Source organism: Ambystoma mexicanum, chromosome 7p, assembly GCF_040938575.1.
Source record: "Ambystoma mexicanum isolate Mex_15411 chromosome 7p, UKY_AmexF1_1, whole genome shotgun sequence".
NCBI classification, from domain to species: domain Eukaryota; kingdom Metazoa; phylum Chordata; class Amphibia; order Caudata; family Ambystomatidae; genus Ambystoma; species Ambystoma mexicanum.
The window spans coordinates 890,339,567-890,367,056 of record NC_090939.1 but is presented as its reverse complement, the minus strand read 5'-3'; the positions used below and the strand labels follow the sequence as shown (position 1 = coordinate 890,367,056).

General features: G+C 47.2%; 1 protein-coding gene across 9 annotated transcripts in view; it reads right to left on the bottom strand.

Annotated features, from left to right (window-relative positions):
- Window positions 1-6,231: 6,231 nt before the first annotated feature.
- The window catches only part of DCUN1D2 (defective in cullin neddylation 1 domain containing 2), a 325,754-nt gene continuing 304,495 nt past the window's right edge, over window positions 6,232-27,490 (bottom strand). For all 9 annotated transcript variants that reach the window (XM_069637140.1, XM_069637141.1, XM_069637144.1 and 6 more), the window contains 2 exons: window positions 27,022-27,118; window positions 6,232-7,917 (listed from right to left, as the gene is read on the bottom strand). In XM_069637140.1, the coding sequence (XP_069493241.1) occupies window positions 7,838-7,917; window positions 27,022-27,118 (177 nt within the window). In that variant the 3' untranslated portion in view covers window positions 6,232-7,837. The remainder of the gene's footprint in view (window positions 7,918-27,021; window positions 27,119-27,490) is intronic.

Here is a 27,490-nt window from a genome sequence, read left to right as displayed (position 1 = left end):
TTACTGCTTTTTAGATGGTGGAGTATGTTCTGCATTTGTGGCGTTGCTTTCCTGGAAGCCAATGGGGCAATTTGAAACGGTGGTGATGTAGTACCCACTTGTGTACGTTCAGGCAGAATGTACCAATACAAATAAACTAAACTAGCAGCCTAACTAAATAATTTTTAAAAAAAACCTGCAGCTTCGGTTTCTCCCTCTTTAAGGCTCGGATGTCGTCTATGTTGTAATAGTCCTGTCAGTATTACGTCCCAAAACATAAATAGGGATGGTTTCCTCATAACCTTTTGCAATGCATAATTGATGCTCTTCTATGGTTCACTTCCTTCCTGACCGATCATATATGCAGGTCGTGCCGGGATAGTAGGAGCTACACGTTTGTCCTTGAAGGCAAAACACCTAGAAATAAAGACAGACGCCATGGAATAAAAGTGTGTGTGTATGTATGTGTGTGTGTGTTTTTGTTTTATGGAAGAATATCCAGCCCAGTATGGGGCTGGATGGAATGTTATAAGAATGGAACAATAGAACAGAATTCCCTTGCCCAAGAATGGGCTGGGCAGGGGAGAGAAGAATCCAAAGGAGATTTAAAACAGGAGACCGTTAGAAAAAGACAGTTGGAGGCGAGATAAAAAGGAGATCAGCAGACGGACTTCCCTGGGGAAAAGTGGGACAGCTGTCTCTAGCACCCACTTATCCCCATGCCTAAACATTAAAAAAAAAAAAAAAAAAAAAATGGCACCAGGCAGCGCCTGGAGAGCCTCCCCACCGAGAGATCCAAGGAGGGTGAAGGAAAGCACCGGGCCACCCAGGTGTAGACCGCAGCCCACCCCCTGCATCTAATGACGCATTGCTGAGGGGGCAGGCCAGAAGAAGGCTGCAGTGGCGAATCTAAGTGCCGTACCATATAGCCATGTGGACACCGCCTGAGCCTAAAATGGCCACGGGTGCGTCAGTGATCACAGCAACATTGCCCAGGACACTGGGGACACCACCTGATTCCAAAATGGCAGCACAGGCCGTCTGGTGACAGGAGACAGCCCACACGCTAACAGGGTCACCCTGAAGATGCCAAATGATGCCACTAGCGTGACAGTGAACGCTGGTGGGCCCCCGCCTCAACAGGACCCACCCTGAATATTAAAGGACTGCATGGGCGCAATGGCAGCTATGGGCAGACCCACACTTGCGCAGGGGACCACTTAGGACTTTTAGAGCACAGGCTTCATGGTGAGTGTGGGTGGTCTCATGTGGCGGACAAGGCCACCATTCAGAAGGAAGTGGGGCCAGGCCAGCTACCATCCAGCCTTGCAACCAGGATCAGGCAGAACCAGCTAGCCTGACAACAGCGTTTCATGTGTATTAAATGTCATATGTCAATACATGTGTGTGCAGTTGTAGGTATATATTAAGTGTTCAGGGGGAGTGTAGAGTTTTGGGTAAATGTTAGGGGGGAATGTTAAGTAGGGTGAAGAGTTGGGTAGGGTATGAAGTATTTCTAAGAATACTAATTGGTTATATGTGATTTTACTGTAGGTAAAATTAGAGTGGTCAATTTCACTGAAGTCAAGATACAGAAATAATACTGAATTGTTTTTTTCTTATTAATTTGGAGGTACCCACTCCAATCCCCTCGTTTTGCTATCCTTTTAACCCCTTACCATATATCTTAATTCAGCTGTCGGTTCCGCAGTTGGTGGAGGAGCACTCCTTGGTCCCAAGTGAATTCACAAAATCAGGAAACCAAAATGCAGAATTGTTCCACTTTATTTAGGTATCAAAAGATTCCATAAAATCATTGCACATCCTCATGGCAAGAAAAAGTTTTCACAAGCCACTCATATTGTGGCCCTCCCAAGGTAGCTGGCACATAGTAGATGGAGTCTACGCGTTTCGCGGTCCACTGCCCGCTTGTTCACAACTGATATATATATATATATATATAAAATGAATATTTTTGGTATTTGCCATTTTGGGTTTCAGTAAAAAATTACCAGTCTGATTTATTTTTGGTAAAATGACTGGGTACCGTACTAATTAGATGAGGGGAGGTACCCTGGCATAAGGTAGTGGGATAGGGTGGCAGTCTGCTTGAGGCTGCCCAATTAGATGGGACCACATACAGAGGCCATCCTCTGGCCTCACACTCCATGTGGATGGTACCAGAGTTAGGTAAGGGGTCTGTTGCATCTGACTCACCCTAAGACCCCCCCCCCTTCCCCCAAGAAAGGGTGAGATGACATAGCAGGTGCCCAGTCAGTTGGGGCTAATGTCAAGGGACTCCTAGGGGCCAGTAAAAGGTTTATAGGTTTAGTGTGTTTTATAAATAAAGAGGGCTCCCCGTTGGGATCCCTATAAAATTCACCCTGGCATCTGTGTCCCTTAGTGATCTAAGAATTTAGGGTGTAGTCCATCACCTGTTATCAGTATTTTTATTTTGAGGTGCAGCACCGCTCCCTATCCAGTGGGCCTAGCGGTGGTTCCCACGGGACTGCCCCTGGTTCAGGTGAGAAGTGCATGCCCTTGCTTGCACCAGGGTCGGGAAACAGGCTACATATAACTCATGTTACGATTAACCAATGAGTCGAAGACTTATTTACTAGATTGCGGACTACCACAAGGGCATGTCTTTATCCACTTATTTTTAATATCCCTCTCAAAACCGTTCATGATTGGCTTCAAAATAACAACGTCCCTCTTCCAGAATTATGCCACAGATATACAGCTAATCTTCCACGTGCCAACACTCAGCATTGAAATTGTAAAGATGAAAATGCATACTATCCTGAACAGCATTGAATATTGGATGGGCCAAAACGGCCCCAGTCTCAAAGGCAAAACTGAATGCCTCAATACCTGCTTATCCACCAAGTCAAAATCACTTGATGAGCAACTCCACACAGATCAAGCCAATATTAAATGTTCCACAGTAGTGAAAAGCCTAAGGGGTCTAATTTGATCAACTTTTCTATGTGCCACTAATATTATTTAATTATTTTAATCACCATTGCCTGCACTGTCATTATGTCACACCAGAATTATTGAAACTCTTACTTCTTGGTGCCCATAAATACGTCCTTAACAAAATGCAAAGGATCCAAAATACAGCTGCTCGAGCAGTAGTTGGCCTCACATCAAAAATGCACATCTCTCCCATTCTGAAAAGCTTCACTGGCTGCCTGTTGCGGCCAGGATATGGTTCAAATTTTTGTCCCTCGTCTTTAATGCCCTCAAGAATATGGGCCCTAGATATCTCTCCAATAAGTTCTCATTGCAATTTCACCAGCGTGCCTTACGTGCCTACCACGCTTCTCTTCTGTCCGAACTGCATTTCAGACTTGCAAGCAATGGGGGAGGACTTTACAAGTACTTGCAACCAAGCTCTGCAACGCCTTACCACTGGATCTTTGGCAAGCAAATCATCTTCTAACCTTCAGAAAGAGACTAAAAACGTTCCCATCTATGCAGGTCTCCCCCCTTTTTTGCATCCCATACCTCTAAACCCTGGGAAAGCACTCTAAATACACACACATTTCCAGTAGAACAGGAAGCAGTCAATCTCAACCTGCCACAAGTTTTGCATTTAGTTAAGTAAAGCTGAGAATTACAACATTACACCAATCTTCAATGTCCTTCCATCGTTTACACAAGTACAAACAAAACCAGTTATTTAATTCAATCCATCTTAAAGCTTGTCTTCACTTATTCAGCAACATGTGGCAGAAGAGTCTGGGGGTGGGTTTGAGGCTGTAATTTGTATTACTGGCCCACTCCCATGTTATTGGCCAGAGGCAGAGCCAAGGGCAGATAACGTAGGTAAGGAATAAGGACACCTGCTGCATCCCCCCCACCCCCGCAAGAGATATAATGCCATTACAATTGGTCAAAAATAAGGTAAAACAAAGTAAAACAGTTGGAGAAGAGTGGGTTAAGGGAGCCGAGCTTTCAATCAAAATGTTGGGAAAGCAGCCGGCCTTGTAATAGGTGTTCAGGCCCTCATGCTGTCTCATTGTTGACAATAGCATACCAATGGTATAATGTGGAATTACAGTGGGGGGATGGGGGTTTTAACCAGTGTTATTTGACCACACCTAACTGATGGGTGTGAGGTTAAGGTGAAAGCACCCAACAACGGCAAGGGAAAATAATATCGGTTATGGCCCTCCCCACACGACTGATTACTTCATAAAATGGTTAAACTACAAAAACAAATAAAAAAACGGATGTCAATAAAAAATAATAAGTTTGATATGGTGCTCAAGAGAGCATTGTCCTGGTGGTAGCAAAGAGAAACACAGAATTAAGGCAGACTCTTGGACGAGAAACAGCTGGCTTTGCAAAAATGCTCAATTAGCCACCTGCTCCACGGGCTGGAACGGGTGGTAACGGCACAGGGTTAAATGACTGAGTGTAGCGAGAGTCCCCAGTGCCGCTACCACCCGTTGCACGCGGAACGGGTGGTAATTGTTATTCGCACCCCGGAATGACAATCTGGTAACCCAGGGTGCTGACAGCAAAGTTTGTTGCATGAATGAACGGGACGCCTCGCAGTGTACCGTTCATTCATACAACAAACTGACTCAAGATGGCTGCCACAGAGCTGTAAAACAGGGCTCCAAGAGACGCCCATTTTCCATTTCCATGGTGGACCAAAAGGAAGACCAAGCGGCCCCAGCAGCCGCGGCGCAGCTACGTGGGGCTGGAGGTGTGAGGCACAGGACATTTAAAGAGAAGGTAGGGTGGGGGGGGTGAGGGGTGCTCCGCCCACCTTGGGTGCTAATGCCCTTTACGGATTCACTGTTTACAATGGCTTGTGAACATTCCAAAGTTATAATTATGCCATAACGGCGTCAGTGAGGAACTGTTGCACATAAGGACAGCTAGTAGTCCAGAGATAATCACCTTAGCAACACGCATGGGCGTTACCTGGAGTGGAGGACTGTTAACACATGCTATAGCCTACCTCGAAGGCTACGATGGCCAAAAGCGATTGTTCGGGTGAGGAAAAATGCCGAAAGTAAATATTTAGATGAGCAAAAAAGGCTATTGGCACATGCTAGCAATGCATTTGCCATGGTGTCTCGTGGCACCAACAGTATTACAAGGTGGGCCAGGCCATGGCAATGCAAGTTATGAGGTGATAAGTGCAGGCCACGGATGCAAGGGGCACAGTGAAAGAACTTCAAGCAAGATCCACAGTCGGCACATGCAGTTAGTGGAAGGGGGTTTAAGCCAAGGTGACAGAAAAACGGAGTGGAGGCAGAAGCGAGCGGGTGGGTGGGGAACACTGGTGTGTCACAGAAGGTAATTCAGTATTCACAACATCATGACTGGCCCCAAAACATTCCAAGGGTGCTAACGGAAGTTAGGAAATAATTGTGTACAGTATTGCAACTTAAATTATCTACTGTGTTTTGAGCACACGTCCCCTGCACACGTTCTTTTTGTGTGAAAGTACTCAATCCTTCATGGGACCAGGGATTCAATGACGCACCCAATATACCTTTTAGTAGTCAAGCAAGGGCACCACTTCATTGTGTTCAATTTGGTGATTAGTCTTTAACAGTGTGTGTATCCACTTCAAAAACACATGAGATGAAAGGCAGTACTCTTTCAAATTGCTGTGATTTGGTGTGAGCAAGAGACCCCCTCGTCCCCAGAAACTAAACATTGGTGTGAGGGAAGAGTTTGACATCAAGCTCTTGTTTGGACAACACAGGACCAGGATCCCAATTTACTTGATTTAGGTCCAAATAACACTTCCTCTAATAGCTTACGTGCCATAAACGGAAAAAAAGGTTATAAGTGAGGCCTGGGCTTTTCTCCATTCTCAATTGAAGGTGTGCATTGTAAACATAAATCTGGAACTGATCCCCTTCGTTAAACACCACATGTAAAAATGAAACAGCAACACCAACTACTAGAAGCCCAGAAGGAACGCTACTGAAAAATGTTCGATTGTTGAAGTGCTGGTACCAATTCTGTTATGTAGAAAAGTCTAGATCCATTGCTCTCCAAGCCTCCGACTTCAATCCATTTCTCTAGCCGATCAAGGGAAACCACAGTTGGTTGAATTAATAGAACGCCTGGTTGATCCATGTCAAGGAACATGGCGATGTCTTTCCCGGCAAATGTTTATACATGCAAATGAGCCAGAGAACATGCGATGTACAAAGTAGTAACATAGCACCATACCTTACTTCAATTTTGTTGCACTTGAAACAGCAATTCACATTATTTATTCAAGGCTGGCTTTTATTAATAAAGAGCCGGATAAATGATACATTAGTGTGTACCAATTCAAGGCTAGAAGCAGCAAGGAACTTATTTTTTATTTTCAGCATTTTAATTGATCAGTTCACAGTTATTTATTTTCTTCAGTTTTCTCTCTTTTCCAATCACATTTTGGTGCGATTTGTCTTTACTGTTTATCTTGCTATTCTCCTAAAATGCTTTATCCAGCAACGAAAACCCATCTCGAAGTTCAGACTGAACTCACACCCTCTCCATCTGTGGCTGGTCCCAGAGTTGCTATAAAGATCATTATGACCAAAGTTGAAAAATGTCATCAGGAGGCTTTGCTGCAACTGTACTAAACTCTTACCTATGTTCCAACTCTTTGAAATGAAGATGATTTACCATTGGACGAGTAGATCATTAGGTTTCTGGAACATCTTTCTAGTGCAAGAGTCTGCAAACTATGGCTTGACACATGGTTTGAACTACGACTCCCAGGATCCCTCGTCATTGACTTTGCTGGCTACGGCTGATGGGGGTGGTAGTCCAAAACATATGTAAAGCCAAAGGCTGCAGACCCTTGCTCTAGTGCCAAAGGCTGCAGACCCTTGCTCTAGTGCCAAAGATGACTACAGCATGAATCATAATAACGCAGCCAAATTCTCCCAGCAGGTTCACCATACAGAAATGCTCAAGATGTAAACCCTTAGATAATCAACAGCTCATTCTGATGGATACAAAATGAATAGCCTCCAATAAAATTATTTTAGGGACAAAAAAAGTGTTTTGTTAAAAAACTTCCCATGGCTTAATAATAGCACGCCTTCATCACTGAAACAAGCGATTCACATAATGCCTGCTATTCTTTGTCGTCAGACCTCAAATGAGAAGTCATGCTTACAAAGTTCATAAACTGCACTGGAAGACTTGGATCGCAGACGTGGTGCTTGAAGAAAACAAATATGAGTGTTTCCACTTTTTCATGGGGGCTGCTTGACTAAGCATTTGAGAGAAAGTATCTAAAAAAAAACATTTTGATTTTTGAAAAGCGTAAAAAATAGCAGGTGAGTAACAATTGTCAGTCAGGGATGTTTAGTGACTTGTCAAAATGGTATAAAAATACAACATAATACATTTGCTTCATTTGGGGGGATTTAATTTATAGCACAAATACTGTTTTTTGTTTCGCTCAAGTAAGTACAATATAATACAGTTATTTAACTGCTGGTGCTTTACCTCGAGCCATGACCTGAGTGGCATGCTGTGCTGTCAAACCTCTCCTTGTGAATAAAATGGCATCTTGTCACTCTTCTCCAAAGTATAAAATCATGCAAAACCTACACTCTATATGGTACAACCAATACAATAATTGAAGCCAACATCCTACTAACAGCCCGAGCTCTCTTCCGAGTTTCTTCTTGCCATGTCCATGAGTCAGCCATTATTTTCCATAAGCAGAACAAAGGGAATCACATGGCGGTCAATGGCAGAGCACCGTCACTGTAGGAAACGTAGACGCTGTGTGCTCAGGTATTGGCCAGCGAGGTCCTCGTTCCCAGGTGCATTTTCACACCGCAAGCATAGTCCAGTTTAAAATGTCAGGTTAGAACATTTTACGCTTTCCTCCTGAGACTAGCGGTCGCGCATACTCCACAAAATCATCTATAAGAACGGGCCATGCTCCTGTGGAGGAAAAGACAAAAGAAGGCGTCAACGAGATTCAGAGTTCAAAAGCATGCGCTCAAGTTGATTCTACTGTTGCTCATCCATATTGCTCTCGGGCTACTGCACTCGCACCTACAGTCGATCTCCAATTCTGCTATTCGCTTCCTCTCCCACCATTCCCACATTTCTTGCATCTCTAAACTGGCTCATCCTACTTGTCTGTTTTCGCAGTCTGCGTTGTTTTAGTAGGTTCATACTCCAGCACCTTTCTATTTATTTTCTTGTTACCCTTAACACTCCACCCAGCTCTCTTCCTTTCTCAGCTGCTGCTTGTCCCCCTTTGTGCTCAATCGGGTGGCTGTTCATTTTCTCTGCTAAATTGCAAACTCTGGTTTGTCCTTCCTCTTTCTCTACGGTTCAGCGTCCAACCTGGCCACGTTCCGCTCCCATAACATTCATTACGTTCCTGCTTTCCACTCAAAGTTGGGACTGTTCTGCCATTTGCATTCAGTTTTCAGTGGTAACTATATAAGGAATAAGTTACTTACCTGTAACTGTTGTTCTCCAGCATGGGTCTGGCTGGATTCACATGCTCATGAACATTCCCCGTCATGAGGCCGGGAATCCTCGGTATAGAAAAAATCAGTTTCGTTTCTGATCTGTCTTTCTTAGTAGTAACTAATCACTGGTCTCTGGGCCATACTGCCCCCAGCCAATGACTGCCCTCTCCCCAAGCCCCGCCTCTGGCAGCCATCCTCAGATTTGGTAGCACATAAAGTGGCAGTATGACCAAGTGAAGAGCCGCAGAGGGGTAGGCGGGAGGGTTCGCATGTGAATCCATGCCAGACCCATGCTGGAGAACAACAGTTACAGGTAAGCAACTTGTTCCTTCTCCAGCATGGGGTCTGGCATGGATTCACATGCTCATGAATGTAAGAATACATAGCAGTATACACATGCACAACCACGGGAGGTGGCAATAGGCTTAACATTAAGCAGTACATAAAACTCAACATTAAGCATCTCTTACCTCCTCACCAGGCTCACCTTAAGCGAACAGGTTGCGGAGCACTGCTTGGCCGACCCTGGACTCCTCCCTGGAGTCCCGATCGATGCAGTAGAATCTCGTGAAGGTGTGCGTCGACCTCCACGTAGCAGCCCTGCAGATGTTGAGCAGGGGCACTCCAGACAGGAACGCTGTGGTAGCAGCGATCGCTCTGGTCGAGTGGGCTCTCGGACGGCCGGGCAGCGGTCGGCTTGCCAACCGGTGACAGTGCATGATGCAGCCGGAGAGCCATCTGGAAATGGAAGCCTTCGAGAGAGCCTTCCTTTGATTCACAGGTCCAAAGTTTACAAACAGCTGTGATGTCTTCCGAAAACTCTTCGTGTGGTCCACATAGAACTTCAGTGCTCTAGCTACGTCCAGCGAGTGCAGAGTGCTTTCATCCGGCGACGAAGGAGACGGGACGAAAACTGGCAACACCCAGGGTTCGTTGAGGTGGAAGTCCGACGGCACCTTGGGCATGAAGGACCTCAGCACCACCCTCGTGTCGTGAAACATCAAGTATGGTGACTTGCAAGATAGGGCCTGGATCTTTCCCACTCATCGTGCGGAGGTGATGGCCACGAGAAACGCCGTCTTCCACGACAGAAACTTCAACGGTCCCGAATGCATAGGCTCAAATGGGACCCCCATGAGCCTAGTCAGCACCACGTGGAGCTCCCACGCCGGGGCAGGGGCCTTCACCGGCGGGAATGATCGGAACAATCCTTTCATAAATTCCGTGTCCGTGGCCAGCAGACGCTGCACCTTGCCCAGGATGGTCCTGGTCCTTTCCTCCGACGGCGGGGCCAGCCGCGCCACTGTGTCGAGCTTGGCTCCCAGAAACAGGGCGACTTGCGACGGAGCCAGGTGGGATTTTGGAAAGTTGATGGAGAACCCCAGGTCCGTGAGCAGCTGGACGGTCTTCGCAGTGTGCTCCACGGGAGCTCCCTTGTCCGGATGAGCCAGTCGTCCAGGTAGGAGTAGACGTGCATTCCCCTGTAGGCGCAGCCGCGCCACCACCGGTGCGAGGCACTTGGTGAACACCCTGGGTGCCGACTTCAATCCGAACGGGAGGGCCTTGAACTGGTAGTGCCGCCCTTGGACCACGAACCTGAGGAACTTTCGGTGTCTTTTTAGAATGGGGATGTGGAAGTACGCATCCTCCAAGTCCGACGACACGGAATCGCCCTCCTCCAGCTGTCCCAGCACGTGCTGGAGGGTGACCATCCGGAACTTCTGTGCCCTGATGTACTTGTTCAGTTGTCGCAGGTCCAGGATGGGGCGCCATCCTCCTGTCTTCTTTTTTACGAGGAAGTACCTTGAGTAAACTCCGGAGCCCCAAAGCCTCTTTGGGACGAGCTCGATGGCACCTCTCTTGAGCATCGCCCTTACTTCCAACAGTAGTTGAGGGACGTGATTTTCCTTCCTCGCCACGGGTGGAACGCAAGGGCACTTCTTCTGGAACTCGAGGGTGTGCCCTTGGGCCAGGGCGTCCAGCACCCAACGGTCGGTGGAGATGGACTCCCACACGCTGACTAACCTCGCCAGCCGGCCTCCCACCGGGGTGCTTCGGCGGGGGCCCGACCCCACAGTCGGTTCAATCTTGTTTTGAGGCCGCCTTGCCTCCTTGACCTCCCTGTCGACGACGACGGGCACCATCTGACTTGCCACGTCCCCTGTAGGCTTCCTGGGACGAAGATGTTGCCGCTTGGCGGTACGTGGAGGAGCCACTGCTGGATCCCTTGGAGGCACCTTGTCTGCCTCCGGAGCTCCGAAAGGACGGCCGCTGTTGGAGCACTCCCAGTGCCCGGGCAGTCTCCGTGTCTGTCTTGATGGCCTGGAGGGACTCATCAACCGCCTTCCCAAACAGGTTGTTGCCGTCGAAGGGCATGTCCAAAACCTTGGTTTGTACGTCCTGGCAGAAATCCGTCGCCTTGAGCCATCCTCGTCGTTTCAGGCAAACGCTGTTGCCCAACTGACGGAAACCGGTGTTGCCGATGTCCGTTGCCACCGTGATGGCGTGGTCCGAAGCAATCTCACCTTCCTGTAAGATTTCAAGGGCCTCAGCCCTTTTGGCGTCCGGAAGGAAATCCAACACAGGGGCGATTTTGAACCACAACTCCCTGTTGTAGCGGGCTACGATAGCCAGGGCGTTGGCCGCCTTGATTGTCGTTGGTGCGGATGAGATGACCCGTCGTCCCATCGTGTCTAGCTTCCTGCCCTCGCCGTCCGGCGGGGAAGTTATTGTCGAGGCCGATGCCCCCCCCACCTTTCTTCTTTGCCGCCGCCGAAATGACCGAATCCGGGTTAGGTTGCACCCGAAGGCACAAGGGGGCAGCATCGGGGACCCGGTACTTCTTCTCGTACCGGTCCCTCTTTGCCGGCGCCGTGGCGAGCCACTCATCCCAGATGTCATCAAGAAGTAGTACGGCGAGGACCGTCTTCCTTTTAGCCTCGCGCCGTTGGTAAAGGAACCCTTCCTTCTTCTCTTCTTCTCTTCTGGGCAGAGCTGGAAGAGCTTGGATGCCCTGAAAATCATGGCATGGAAGGATCCAATCTCCTCAGACGGGGACGCCCGAGCAGGGGGTTACGGGGGACACGTCCCGTCGTCGCCTCCGTCGTCATCTGTACCTGTCGTAGCCGTGTCCGTGCCTGTATCATCCCCATGGGTAGTAGCCTGGAGAGAAGGCAGAGCAGGCCGCAGAGGTGAGAGAGGTGGCATAGGATGCGTCGTCCTCTTATGCGGTGGACTTTCCAAAGGTCCCGGCTCCGGTTCCCTGGTCGTCTGGCTCAGGTACCTCCGTCGGGGGGAGGGGCAACCTTGTCCTTATCTCCGAGCATAAGGACTGAATCGCTGACAAAAAGGCTGCTGAAGTGTCCTGCGGCACCGGAACAATGGGCGCGAGGGCTCTTGTGGAACCTCGTCGGCGACACCGTCGCTCTCGTCGTCGCCCTTGTCGGGATCCCTCCCGATGGGCTGAGCCTCCTCCACGACTTCGATGAGCTCTTCTTCAAAGGTCGTGTCCATATCCACGATGGCCACCTGCCCCTCCCCCTCCTTTTCCAACGAGGACTTTGTGGGGGTCTTCTCAATGGGCCTGAAAGACGACTCCCTCTGCGGTGGCAGGGAGACTCTGGATCCTGAGGTCACCTCCACTGGCGTAGCCTCCACAGGCTGAGCCAGGGCCGCTGCGACATCCTCAATCGAGGTCTTAGCAGGGTGAATTAAGGCCATCATCACCTTTTGTACGCCTGGGGCCTTCACCTTGGGGGGGGAGGGTCTGAGCCTTGCTCCCCCTCTGCCGTTATCTTCGAGATCGACCGGGGCCTCTCCAGAAGCTTCGCCGGGTTCTCGGACTTCCTCTCACCCGAGCCAGAGCGTTGGCTCGTGGTTGATGACGCCGGGGAGGATGCGCCCTGCCTGGCAGCCAAGGAGCCCGACCGTTCGGCGCTCCCGGTGCCCCGGGACTCGCGGTGCTTGGCCTTTTGTTGGGCCCATCGCCGGGATGCCCTCACAAGACTTAGAAGACCGCTCGGACTTCTTTTTCTTCTTCTCTCCCGACGGGCTCTTCCCTTCCAGCCAGTTGGCGAGACGGAGGTGGCGATCCTTCATGGTCCGCTCCGACATGTTCCCACAAAACGCACAGTCCTTCTCCGTGTGCGTCTTGTCCTCATGGAGACAATAGAGGCATAACGAATGCTCGTCCTCCTTGAAAACATTCTGAAGCTGGCATCCAGGGCAGGTCCTGAAAAGCTTCCCGGGCGTCGAGCTTCCTTTCTCCTGGGCCATGTCCGGGGTAGGCCTCGGAACTTCTGGAATCCTCCAAAAGCGTAATTCGACGAAATCTACACCCTTGAGGGGCGTAGAAAACTCCGAAACGGATCCCTGTTGATCGGATGTAGAAACGGTGGAGCTTGAGGCTCTATTTAACCGAAAAATGAGAAAAAAAATCTCCTGAAAAAGCACGAAAACGCAGCAAAAGCTCGAGAGCTAAAGCACGAGGACTCCCAACACTTGAACGTGCGGTAAAAATCTGAGGATGGCTGCCAGAGGCGGGGCTTAGGGAGAGGGCAGTCATTGGCTGGGGGCAGTATGACCCAGAGACCGGTGATTGGTTACTACTAAGAAAGACATCAGAAATGAAACTGATACTGATTTTTTCTATACCGAGGATTCCCGGCCTGACAACGGGGAATATTCATGAGCATGTGAATCCATGCCAGACCCCCATGCTGGAGAATTTTATATAATGTTCTTTGGCTGTGAAAGCTCTTTGTAAATTCAAATCAATACATTTACACCATTCCTGACAAAAGCGTAAAAATGCATTTGCAACAATGATTTAGACTGCATTCAGGGACTGTGTTTCAACACACGGGATGCACTTTGTCACACAGCCTTTAGAGGTGAAGAACTAATCTGTTTTCCACCATTTGAATGTTCCCACCAGTAGGGTGCTAGACAGGATAGAAATCAAAGCTGATGTTGCTAAGGACGACACAGCAGCCTCTGTTGAAATCACAGGAACCGTGTGGAACCCTAACAGGAGTCCTGCCCAATGTGTCCTAGTCATCACATTTCACTCAATTATTTCAAAACGTGACACAAAATATATTGTGAATGTAGAGTCTAGTACAATGCAGCTCAGCAAAAATATTAGAGATTAAGAATTACAACCCATCATTTAAAAAGTACTTGTGTTGTGGGTAGGATCCACCATGGCATTAAATGGCAGTGCAGATTGACGGCCCCATAATTTGCAGCTTTATTGCAAAATAGGCAATTGTGAGGCTAGTGCATCCACAGGAAACATGCTAAAATGTTATTTTCTTGCAATCACTATCCATTCTTCACTGAAATAACTCCAAACACCCAACTCTAGGAGGTAGATGGGCCTTGGATCCTCAGTCCACAATACACAACCAAAAACACCTGTACAAGTCTCCTTGCAATGAATCACTAAACAGCATTTCCGGCTAGAATTAAGAACACTCCCAACGAAAATCTGTATCTCCATTGGAGTCGTGACATTCCCTCTTCTCAAGCTGAAATCCATGAAAATGCCAACTCCAGGAATGAAATTCCATGGGTGGCACGTTCCAATGGGCATACTTCCAAACCAATACCCTCTCAAGAGACTCTGCGCCCTCCTCAAACTGCTAGGATAGCCCAGAAGATGCACACATTCACAAGCCTCAACTTGCAGTTTAAGGCGGTATGCAACCCTGTATCTCACTGTTGGACCATGTCTTCCTCTGAACTAAGTCTGGGGATCTCCGTATGACCTGCCTTGAACAATTCAAAAACTGTAATTTTGGGGTTATTCTAATCCCGTTCTCCTCCCAGCTCAACACAAAATTAGATGTGGAGGAACTCTCCAAACTGTGCGGTTGCCAACAGTCTGTCCAGTCTCCCCTGCCGGCTAGCAGAGTACTCAAAGATGAGTCTCTTCCCCTTCGAAAGGCTAGGAGTGCCCACATCCCCAAGACAGTATCCATCAGCTGCATAGCCAACGTTGAATGCATCTCACAGTCCATAGGGACAAAGTTCCCACTCCAACATGGCGCCAGTTAAATTCCAACCCCTTTGCTGTTTTGCCAAGATAAGGGGCCCTCACCTCCCTGTCCCGCCGTGGTGGTGGGGGGAGTGGCGGTGGGGGGGGCATGGTTTGAGCTCCTCTGCCTGCAGTGTGCTTTAGTAGTTGTCCTGTTTCTCTTGCAACCAGGGATCTTTTTGTTGGCGAGTTCAGCCCTTAAACGTTTAGGGTGCCTATTCTCAGACTGTCTCTGCGTGCCCCATCCTCCGCTGTAGCCATCATGTCACCCCTCTACTAAAGCCCCTGCTTGGCCACCCAGCAGGCCTACACTCACCACCTTGAGCAGTGTCAGAAGGCAGCCAATACAGGAAAATCTGTACCAAGGTCCCAAGCACCCCCCTCGCCCCATCCCCTCTCCCCAGAACCCCCTAACCCACAATGGGCACCCAGCTCTCTCCATTTAGCTTCACTAGGTCGATATCGAACCACCAACTGAACCCCTTCGATCAGGTCCCCTCAGTCCAAACCATTTACTCTAGAGCCCCTCTCCCCACCCCCCCCCAACAAAACCATATAACACTTCAACCAAACTATCCCACCAGCTTCAGCCCCTTCTCCCCAAAAGCTAAGAGGCAGTTGGATAGACAGTAGTCCCCAGTCGGGTCTCTATATCATAAGTCCCTTCTAGTTGTGTTACTCCCTACTCAGCCATCCTCTGCAGACTATCAGCAAGGTCAGTTCAGGAATTGCCCACCAGTGACGTATTCAACGGCCTAAACTTCCATGACCTTGGCATCCATTTTCTGCTCAGGCCCTAAATTTGGCATTGTCTGTCGCTTGCAGCCTTTTCCGTTGTGCCTTGAGAAGTTCCGGCCTCTCCAACGAGCTCCCCAGTGACTCTGCAAATATCTTCTTCTGTAGTCCACTTGTATTTGTATCCATCCAGCTCAAAAGCAACAGAGAACTGGAATCCCCATCTGTACCACACCCCTTTCTCATTGAGCCATCTAATGAGGCGGGAGCATAGTCTCTTTTTGGAGAGGGTCATGGAGGACAGGTCTTGGAAAACGGTTACCCTGGTTGTGTCGTACATTACTGGGCCTTTCCTCCTCACTTTCTCCAGGATCTTAAGCTTGTTGGAGTAATTGTGAAAGCGAACGAGAACCGATTTAGGCCACCCCCCGCCCGCCGAGCCGCCCGCTATGGATCCTATCAATTTTCACTTCATCGATGGTATCGTCGTCAAAAATATGTTTCATTACCTCGTGTAGAGTTCTTCTCGGGTCCATCGCCATTTCCCCCTCTTTGTCTGGGATCCCAAAAAATCTTAGGCTATTCCTCCTTTTGCAGTTTGAGGACATCCATTTTCAATATGATCTTCGCCTTTCTCCTTGCGATTATCTGTACATCCATTTGGGTCTCTGGAGTGTCCAGGGAGTATGGATTATGCTCCACAACCTCCAGTCCCTCCGATTTTTTCAATCCTTTCGGTGATTTTATCAAGCCTCCCTCCAATGTCCGAATTCATGCTTCTCATCTCCTCCATTAGTGCTGCAACGTCCTTCTTGGGTGCCGCGGCGTTGTCACCGCCGGAATACATGATGTCCTGCACGCCATCTCCTCCCCGCTCTTGCTTGGTGTGTATTCAAAGCTGGCTAGCTTCGCTCTCCCATCCATATGCCCCATCTAAATGACTTGCGTGCCTAAGTTTATGCAGTGACGTCCCCGCCCAAGACTGTGGCAGCTTCAGCTGTGCCTTAATGCCCCACAACAAGCGGTTGCCATTCCACCATTGGGGACAGCTACCTGTCAGGCGGGATCCTCAATTTCAGGCAATTGGACCACAGTGGTTGCAGGGTATTCCTCTGAGAAGGAGCAAAATGCTGGGGGCCATCAAACCCAGCTGTTTGCTCTTCTCTCCTTTGATGGGCTGCCTCTTCATTCCATGGGGGGCTGGGAGACTGGCACACAACTCCAAGATAGGGGGCCCTCACCTCCCTGTCCTGCCACTCTCCAAGAGACCCTTCTCACTCGGATTTTGGGGGTTGGTGAGCTCCTCAGCCAGCAGTGTGCCCTGGTAATGGCCCTGTTTACCGCCTTCAGGGGCCAGCCAGGGCCCTCAGGGTACTGTCCTGGTGGCACAGATTTTAGTGAGTCTCTGCTGAGGTTGCTGTGTCCCGAAAGGGGGCACCTTTTATATTATTTTGGGGGGCTTTGTAGCAATGGGCCTGGTAGCCGCGGGCTACTTAAGCCAGGCCAAGGACTTTCAGACGCTGTCTGTACACGGCTATGGAGGGCTTGTGACTGCTTGCCTGGCGGGACCCACTTCAGTTTAGCATCAACTCCTAGGCCTCCTGCAGTGTCTTTTCCCCCCTCAAGGCACTCCTGAACACCAAACAGGACCTTTCCTGGGCGGTTCCATGTTATTTTGCTGACCCCCTTTTATCCGACGGGTGTTTTTGCATGGGAGTTTTGCAGAAAGACAGACTTTTTATATTTACCCCCCAACCCATTACTTACCCTTTCCCACCCCCCCCACCCCCACAAAACAATTTCATGGGAATTTTCAGAAAAACTCCCACAGCAAAACACCCGTTGGAAAAACGGGTGTCGGCAAGAGGAAGCAATACCCCATGGGCCCGTCAGCTACAGCAGGGTGCCTCAACTTCAGGTTCAGTAAACTTACTTGTGGGTTTCAGTCTGCTTTATTGGCCCTTCCCACTGTGTCCAATGTATCAACAGGCGCACACAATTGTTGCTCCCTCCCTCTGCCTCTGTGAACAGGCCAGAAAATGTTGCTTTCTCTGGAGGCCCGGGCCCAGGTGGAGCCGCAAGCTCTTATCCGCGCCGGGGCCCACTGTCTCGAACAACTCCTCAGATGGGACCACGATGCGATGAGGCCCCTTCGTGGTGCTCCCCAAGGTCTGCCCTGCAACCCGCAGATGTCAACGGCCCCCTCTGATGCCAAGGGTCACAAGTGAGGCTTCAGGTGGGGCCACTCACCTCCCTCAACCGCCTCCGTCGCCTGGCTCTTTCTCCACCGAGCCGGAATGTGCTGCAGGGGTCTCTGGGTGGGTTGGAAGGCTGCACACTGCTACCACTACCCGACTTTACAGACAGCGGGAAAATCTTCATTTTCTGTCGGTTGCTGCTGCAGGACAGAGCTTCACTTGGGCAGTTTTACTCCGTTGTTTGACCCACTTGTGCAAAATCCCCTCACAAAGCCTCAGGCCGTTGGCTGCCTGATCCGAGGGGTGAAAAGCGGAGGTACAGACCACTTTTCGGGAACTTAACGGGAGCGCAGCACAATCAGGCTTCCATTAACTGTGCGCCCCCTGGTGGCCATCCATATGTTTAATTAAATAATTGAATAGGAGCTTTTGAATGATTATCTGTTTTCAAATATAAATAGACAATACATTTGCATTTTGCAAATTCAATGTGAAACCACTCTGCATTCCATGAAGATATTTTATTCTGTTTTTTCTAAACCCGGATATTTAGAAATGTAAATCTTTCTTCATACACACAATTATGTGAAAGTATTTTCTCAACCAATCACTATGTAACGCCTGTACCAGGAACTGGGAAGGAGCCGGAGCACCCTGAGCTTCCAGGGCCTAGACAATAATCCAGTTACATCAGAAAAACTCAATAAAGAGAAACTGAAAAAAGTAAAACGTATTCTGTTTGTTTTCAAATGAAATCAACTCCATGAAAGACCTGCATCTCCGAGATCAAACAAATGTGTTGTCAACATTCTCAACCAAAATAATATGCCGTTCCGTGGGAAAAATCTCGCCGTCCCTCCCTCTGACTGCATGCGCATAATTTAGGTAAGCTCTTGCTCGTAATAGCAAACCAGAAACCTACTCAGCATATTTTCTATTCATAATACATGTGTCTTCTTTTCAAGCAAGGGTAATTCCCGCCATCTCAGGGAGTCTTTTCCCAACTACCTGAAATGAAATTGTTCTCAAGTATGGGGCCACTGAGAAAGTAAGGATAACAATTTGAATAACAGTTTGAACTCCAAGTCTGCATAGCCACAAAGTCCAAGAAGGCCTAGACCTAATTTGCGCCAGGGGACTCTCACCATCTCACTATAAATTCTAATGCACATTTCCCGTCAAACTTGTGTGAAAGCTATACGCCATCACCCACGGCCCCTTCCACCTGCACAGATGAGCCAACTTTAAAGAAACTTCACAGTTCTGGCCTGTTCACCGAGCAGATTATACTTTTTTTTTTCAAGATTTTATTGAATTTTCCAAACAATCAAACAATATAAACCAAACAAACAGTGCATGTTCCAACAGTTACATAACACTTTTCTTAATTCCTAACCACTATTCCCTCTAACCCACCCCCCTTGAGAGTCTATTGCATTAAACCTTCAGTTTCCGCATCCTGTGGTTCGGTCTCCTCCTCTACAGGCTCAGCCGGGTCAGCTAATGATCCAAACAGTTCGGCTATCAGTGATTTCCAGGCCATCAGGGGCCCATTCTCCCCCCCCCCCCCAGTGCTACCTGCTTCTTGCCATGCCATGGTTTCGGATTCTGCCCATTTTTGCAAGTCTTTCCACCACACCTCTATCTTCGGCACATGGCATGACTTCCATCCCATGGCAATCTTTCTTTTTGCGAGCACATAAACCAGGTCCCTCAGCTTGCTTACATGTCTGAGCGTCTGTGGTCTGGGGAACCCCCCCAGCAGATAGGCCCACACCGTATCCACTACTATCTTGACCCCTTTTTCTTCTAGTTTCTCCCGAGCAGATTATACTTCTTGGGTACTTCAATAGTATTGCTTTCTCCGATATTCAGTCTTCATAATGCTGATTGACGCAAGATTCCTTCTGTTGCACCTAGACAACTTTACAGGGAGAGTGGCTCATGATCTCTCGTTTTCCTACTGTGACTTTAATGTTCTGTGAATAAAACTCAGTCCTGTTAAAAATCTCTGCTACTTCCCTTACTCACTCACCCAGCTTTTCAGGGTTGCATTTCCACTCAATAATAATTGCAATGCTTCCATCATCCCGGTCCTATCGCCGCTACTTGGCATTCCCTTTCACTTATGTTACTGCAGGGACCAACTTGTCAACCATTTCCACTTTTGATTCCTTGGCCTCTGCTAAACCGTGTAAAAGCACAGAGGGGAACAATAATTCACTAATAATGTTAAAATACTTAAAAGGGCTGAGGCCAGTACACTACGGTCGAAATGGCAGAAAATATACAGAAAAGAAAAATAATTTGGTACACTACAAGCCTCACTTATTGGCATCAAGCCATACATCTGGGCAAACAACAATTCTATGTGACCAGAATTGATCTTTGACATCTTGTTAAAACAAAACTATTTGGGGCAATCCAGCAATCTCTCAAAAGCCATCCTGCCATTTCTAGCTAAACTTGATGCCTTTCAAACAGAAAAATCCAAGATTCTGTGCTAGACAATAACATAGATAGTCACCAAACTGGATTTTGTCCTTTTAATGGTAGGAGTCTGTCCTTCTTTCCCTCTGGGAAACCACCTTAGAAGCTTCCACCTTGGGCCACTCACTGTACACTGATCAGCCTATCATGGGAGACCGATACACACTAGCAGTCTATCAGTCCCCTGAGACCTTTGACTGGATCATTCGGAATCTTGAAGTCTAAAAATGATTACTGTATTCCCTTGTTACCTTCCCACTTTGAAGCACTTAACCTGTGTATAAGCGCTATATAAATAAACAATAAATATCTTCAGTCTTATAAGAAAGAACTCAGCAAATAGTGCTTGGTTCCTGTAGATAATCTATAAGGAACACCCTTTTCTGAGTGCCCACCTCTCCCTTATGTTTAATATGTATATGTGGCTGCCTCATTGGATATTCAAATACTGAGGACACCCAGCTCTTTCTCAAACTGGATCATCCCAGACCTCTACTCGCTCAGTTAATCTGCAGTCAGCTATTCATTCTTGGTTGCAGTCTTACTGGCTTGAGCTGAACGATTCAAAGACTGACATCATTTCAAGGCTGCATATAACCCTCCCTATCGCTACCTGCTATGCCGACTGCTTCAATTTCAACTCTTCAGATTCCAAATCTGTGTTCTCATGAACTTCCGATGTCCCTGATCCCAAAAGCCTGTTCTTTCCAATTGAAACGTCTTCTCCCTGAAGAAGACTGTGTGGTGGTAATTGGGGCCATGATTCACCTCCCTACGCACCCACCACCAAATCTGTACTGTTGCAATTGTTTATTTGCTGGTCCTTCCCACCCTTCTAGTAATACATTACAGGTGGGCCAAAATATAGCTGGTAGGCTCGCTTTGGGGTTACACAAGCAGGAACATGTTTCAGGCAATCCCAACTCTCTTCAGTGGCTTGAGCTGAAAAATCATCTGCCCTGCATCTTATTCAACACTAATGTCTCTGGGGGTAAGCGACAATATCTTGGAGCCAAATTCATTGTTACAGCCCAGCTGTTCAAGATCTGACAATGAACAATAACTTCTCAACCCCAAATCATAGAGTGTCACTAGAGGAGTATTGTCTGTGCTCCAGACAATCGAAAAAGAAGCCTAAGAAAATCTAGTCAGAACTTACTGATCTTCAGTTTAAAGTCATCCTTATGATAGCTTTTCTGGCATCCTTTCTTGTTTCGGCTAAAGTCGCTTTCCTCTCAGCAGGGATGGTCAGCCTTAAGAGTTAATTCAGTTGCAGTCTGTATTACTGTAAGGGCGCAGGAGAAGGAGACTGGCACAGGTGGCATAGTGGTTGCTATGGACTTTTATTCACCAAGAAAATATAGGGACAACCAAACTTTCCCTACTTCTATGAGGGGTTTCCCTGCCTCAACTAAAATGCTAATGGCCTGTCAGTATGTCCGTGTAAACTGAAGAGTCCACCGTCATGTGTCAAACCTCCAACTCTGTTCCTTGCACTTCTATCTAAACTAGAAGTTTGCGTGAATGTTCTTGGTCCAGGAGAATGACTCCCTTATCCTGGACTGGGTAGTGCAGTTCTGGTTGTAAGTTCTGAACCAGGCAAATGCCTCTCTTCCCCTGGTCCCAACCTTCCGAAACAAAGGATTGTCAATCTTTTAACAATATCAGAAAAGGTCTCAGTTTCCTCACCCCAAGGGGAATGACTCCCTTCCCCTGGATCACAATATTCTGTGGTTTGATCCTTTTTGCAGATTCAACTACCAGGAGAATGACTCCCTTCTCCTGATCTCTGCCTTAACTGATTCTCACACAAACTAGGGGGAATGACTACCTTCTCCTGGTATCTTCATATCAGTCACTTTACCCTCAGCGATACTTTCAGGGGTTGGGGGCGGGGGACGGGGTGTGCGAAATGAGGACTCCCTTCCCCTTTTGAGATACAGCCACGAGGGAAAGCGTCAGTCTCTCTTCCATTTTCTGATTGTAGCTCCCAGGGCCTGGTTTCCCAGTGTCTAGACTTGGGCAACCTTGGTTCACTCTTGCCATGTACTGCCACAAGGAAGATGGCTTATGCTACTCTTTTTGTGGGTGTGGGTCGCAGACCAGTAGCTCTCTACTGCTTGGCACTGGCAGACCTTGTTCCCTCTCCTGCCAGGTACTGCTGAATAGAAGATGATTTATACTACTTCTCGCACATGAGTGCGGGTCCCAGACCTGTGTCTCTATTCTGCTTTGGAAGACCTGGTTTACTCTCCTGCCAGGTACTGCCGCAAAGAAGCTTATTTATTTTTTTCTCTCATGGGTGTGGATCCCAGATCAGTCTCTCTCTTTGTGTTCAACTCTCTGTGTTCACTTCTCCCCCAGGGGTACCCTTCGTGCCCCTGCTCTTGGGTTCTTGTCTGCTCTCTTCTTCCGAGTCTCCCTCTGCTCTCTTAGGCACCCACCAACCGTCCCAGCAACCCAGATACCTTTTGGGTTCACACCAGTGTCCTTCAGTCGGTCTCTGCCAGTCTTTTCTTCAGCTTCGCTTTCTGATGCACTGCGGTGGATCTGCAGCCTCTGGGCCCCTCGCAGACTGTGCGACTGGCTTCTTCTCTGCTTCGGATATCTGCTTTGCCAGCTTCTGAGACGGTCCTTCCACTTCGGACCGATTAGGGATGCCTCCGCCTCCATGCCAGCGTCACGGTCAGCAGCCTTTTCTCACTTCTATGCCAAACCGCTTCCTCGCTCGCAGATCCTCAAGTGAAGGCTTGACAAACTCCCTAGTCCGTCTTCTGATCTATGTTGATGTTGGTAGTGGAACTTAGTGGGGAACTAGAATGCTCAAACCTACTTCTGATGGTGATCTTCATAGTTCTGTACCTCCTCCTCGTCCCAGTCGCTGTGATGCAAGTCATTCTTGAGTAGTCCGGGCTCTTCTTCGTCTCAGTGGATTTTATGTCACTGGCTCTACATAGGTAAATGGGGTGGTTGGGTAGATTACCGTGGTGTACCATAGGTGTAGGTTGAAAAGGGGTGATTGGGCGAGGGGGGGAGGGGGGGTTATACTGCGTTCTCCCTATAGGTTTACCCCTTTTCCCATAGGGATCCCAGGAGATCCTCCCACTGTGCACCACCACCAAGGGGACTATCGGGTAGCGGCCTCACCACCCTGGCCTCATGGGTAGTGGCTACCCCTCGGGGAAAAGTGACATCTCGGGATTCGTCACAGTTACATAATGCCATTACTCACTCAACTAGGCCTAGGCATGTGCACTTCTAAAAAAAAATAGGATCTGGTTCAAACTGAAGCCTGGTGACTCAAGTTGTGGAGGCAAATGCAATGTTAAATATGCAGCACAACTCAGTCTACAGGTCTAAAGTCCCAAGTTGCAGGGAAAAAAAGGTTTAAACTGAAGACCACATCTGTGAGTTCAGAGACTTTTCTTCAAAGTAAGAGACCCAACCTACATAAAAGTTTTTCTTACAAGCAAAGAGTAATTTAAAGTGACAATCACGACGCATACACCACTAAACTCTCTGCAAGGGCTTGAAAGGGTTTTATTCCACAATAATATACGAGCCCATTTTATCATCATTCCAACTTTATTCGTAAATTAATCCATAACACTTAACGCATAAAACCCAGCATAAAACAGGGTAATATCAAACATCTAACAGATTAAGACATGGACACATATTGCATACATTGTTAAAACTTAAGAATTGGTGGCCAGAAATACAGACATGTTGCCAAGATCATGGCACAAATTTCAAGAAAGATTTTTTTTTCATGCACTACCCATAAATGTTGCAATTGCATACACGACATCTACAGACTTTACACTTTTGCATAGATGGCCTGCCACACTCTGTGACATATCACCATTATTCAACGTACATAGTTTACTGCCATAAGAAAATTGAATTTAAGACTGAGTGCAGATGAAAAGAAAGTGCTGAAGAGTTTGCCTCAGAAAGACAAAAAGGGCGCATAGGGTAGTTGCCAGTGGGAGGTTTCCTAAGCGCATTCTCATAATTGGAGAGCGCTTTAAGGGGTCATCTTCCAGGCGTCTATCCTCCATCATGCAAGAATCCTTGCATAGTAAATACTCATACCCCATGGTTAGGATCAGGGATTTATTAACATAATCATCTCACTTAAATTGCCTTATGGGATGAATTAATCATTTCTGGGTGTGACCAAAGCACACCTAGGTCCAGCCGGAACAATAGTTCCTTTTATATGGCCGGAACCACCGAATTGTAGTAACTTCCCTGTAGGTTAATACATCTTTTAGGGCCTCGCAGAATTTCATATGACATTTCCCCCCTGCCCAAATCCGTACCCAAAATAGGATAGGTTTGAGGGCAATCAATAATTCACAAAAAGACAAGTTCCATATGGAGTGGAATACCAGTGATGGAGGGCCTCCACAATTCTGCTCCATACAGGACGCCCGCCAACACCTGAACTCTGTAAATCTCAATGGCTGGGACCACTGAATTACAATTTGCTCTTCCAGCGAAAGCTAAGATGCCATTACATTTCCTTACCAAATTTGCGTCAGCCTTCGCTACATGATTATTGCATTTCCCACCATTTGAAAATTTGACTCCAAGTAATCAAAACTCTTAACCTTCTCAATTTGTGCCCCATTTAGGTCCAGAGCCATGTTGGTCCAAAGCCCACAGCTTTTGCCACAATACATAGATTCCATTTTAGTGGCATTCACCTACAAACCCCTTAACTGACCAAATGAAATGAAGTGGGCAGCCTGGTTCCTTAACCCCATTGGTGTGCGTGATATAAGAACAATGTCGTCGGCGAGGAACAGGATGCCCACTCTTTCACCGGCAAACAAAGGGACATCTGAAATACCCATTGGAAAGTCATCCAGAACACCATTAAAATACAGATTACAAAGCAAGGGTGCCAATTTGAAGCCTTGCACGACTCACTTCCTGCCATCAAATTTACTTGTGACCTAGCCCCTGGTGCCCCATCTACCATTAGCAGCATAATCTGCATACAGTACCATGATTGCCCTTAATAGGTTTAATGGGCCCCCCCCCCCTTATCCCTCAGCACTGTCCATGGAATGTCAAAGGCAGCCTTTAAATCAACAAAAAATAAATAAAAGCTGCCTCTCAAAAGTTCAACATATTTATCATAGATTAGATTTAATCTCAGGATCAGCTGCAATGCACTGAGCCCTTTGACAAAACCCACAGGCGGGCGACTCAATTTTTTCTGTTCAAGGACCCATTCTGCCAGCAAGCGAAATCGGTCACCCCTGGTCGCCTTTTTGAAAAAAATTGCACAATGTCTGCAATAAACCAAAGGGATGGTTTATGGGCAGTGCTCATAAATGTGAAGACTATGTAAATAAGGCACCAATACCACCGGCTTACTTCTATAAAGATCTGCTGGCACATAGTCCAGCCCAGAGCTTTTCCCGATACCCAAAACCCTACAGCCTTTGTCACTTTACCAAAGCTCAACTCTAACCTCACATAATCATCACAGAGGGAACACTTTATAAAAATTTTGCCTGTCCTCCTGATAACACCCAGAGAAATGATCAAACCACTTCCTTTACGGTATTGCTCCCTGCAAAGGGTTGGTCACTACCACCCTGTGGCACAATCCTCCAAAATACCTTACAATCATTACAGGCTAGGGAGTTTTCTTTAAAGGAGTCCCAAAGATCCAAAAAATAGAGTTGTTCCCTGGTGATCTAAACTTTAGAGCATTCGGTAGCCTTGATTTTGCCATCCAGTCCAGTCATACCAACCCCTCTTCTGCGCAACTGGATTTCTTTTACTTCCTCTGTGGGTTTTGTGAGCCATTTTCCCCAAATTGTCGATTTTCTAGCATTAACCTTGAAAATGGCATTATCAATTTCCACCCCCATGGTCCTGACAGTTTCAAATTCTGTTGAGGTCTGGCGGTAAGCTTCAAGTTATTGGGGATCGAGGGTTATCCCATTTCAATCTGCATCTATTTGAGACGAGAATACTCTGGGTGGACGCCGCTGTTGGTCCTACATATTGCATATGTTTTAAAAATTAACTAACACATGGTTTGTCGCTATCCAAGTTTTGACTAGGCTCCACATTTACAAATTTACTTAATATAGTAAATATGGCTGTTTCTATTACCACTTCTAAAGGTAGCAGATTCAGGAATATCCAGCATCACCCTGCCATTGCAGGTTCAGAGACAATCTAAAAAAAAAAAAATAAAAAAAAAAAGCTCTGCAGTTTCTAGAGCGTATTTATAAACAACTTTCTTTTCAAGAGGTGTACATTCTAGTATTCCTCAAACTACATTCTCTTCATCCATGAGTTCAGTAAACACATTACAAGGCTCAACCTGGAGATTCATATCGGCCTGGACAATAGCATTCCTTTTAGTCCCTACGTGTTGCTCACCCTCCATCAACAGCCCCTCTAATATATTTAGAGTATCCATAGCCTTGTTCCCATAGGGCATATTATAAACGTTAAAAACAGAGTTTCTCTAGTTGCAAATCTAAAATTAAGCACTGAATATCATGGGAACATCTCGCACAGTGAGTGAGCATTGCATTCAAAATCACATTCATCCAGACACAGATTGCTCCACTCAGTCGCCCAACCCCATTGTTGGAGCCAACAGCTGGTAGAAAATACACAGAAATCCCTTCCAAGGCGCACTCATCCATACCTCAAGTCTCCTGAAAACCTGATATATCGAAATCTCCAGTTAAATCTACCCAATCAGGATCCACAGGTTTTTTGGAGACCTGCAATATTCCATGAGCCTATTTTTAACCTTCAAAGGACGGATGGCTGACCAAGACCAGCCTTCTAACCTACAGAAGTTTGGCCAGGCACTTGACCACAGGTATCAGAGTTACTAGATAGTAAGAGACACCATTCAGAAAAACTCCAAGATTCAGCAAGCTGCATTTTCATAAAATAGTTTATATATCACATACAAAAAAACCTAAACCGACAATTAAAAAACACGCTTCCTTAAAACCTGGCACAAAATCTTTTACATATAACTAAACAATAAAATCAATAACCAAATAAACTGTGCATTTTATCCAGAATTTAAGTTTCACATTACCTTCTTCATCGTAGTTGGACATGTCATCTGCAATTATATTTCCAAAGTCTAAAAGAAGATTCCATGTGTCTTTGGGAATTGACCTTTTATGATGCTCCTGGATGATAAATAAATGTATATTAAATATTTCAGATGTGCATGACAGATTCCTGCTACAAAATAGGGCTGTGATTCAAAGCACCATGCTTGCGTATAACTTAAGTCTACTTCAAAACATCTCTGCTGGCACAGTGGCTTAGAGTCAAGTATTTGCATAAACAAACTGAGAAAATAAGCCATTCGTACTTAGGAGCATTTATTTTCCCCTGTAAATTAGGGGGGTTAATCATACTCTCTTCAGGGAACCGTCCCACGATGGAGGAGTCAGATGGACAGTCAATAGTTTATAGACATTGAGTCCCCATTCAAGTGAAGTGAGCATACCAGCATTCAGATATGGCCTCAAACAGCACCACCACACTCTCAATGG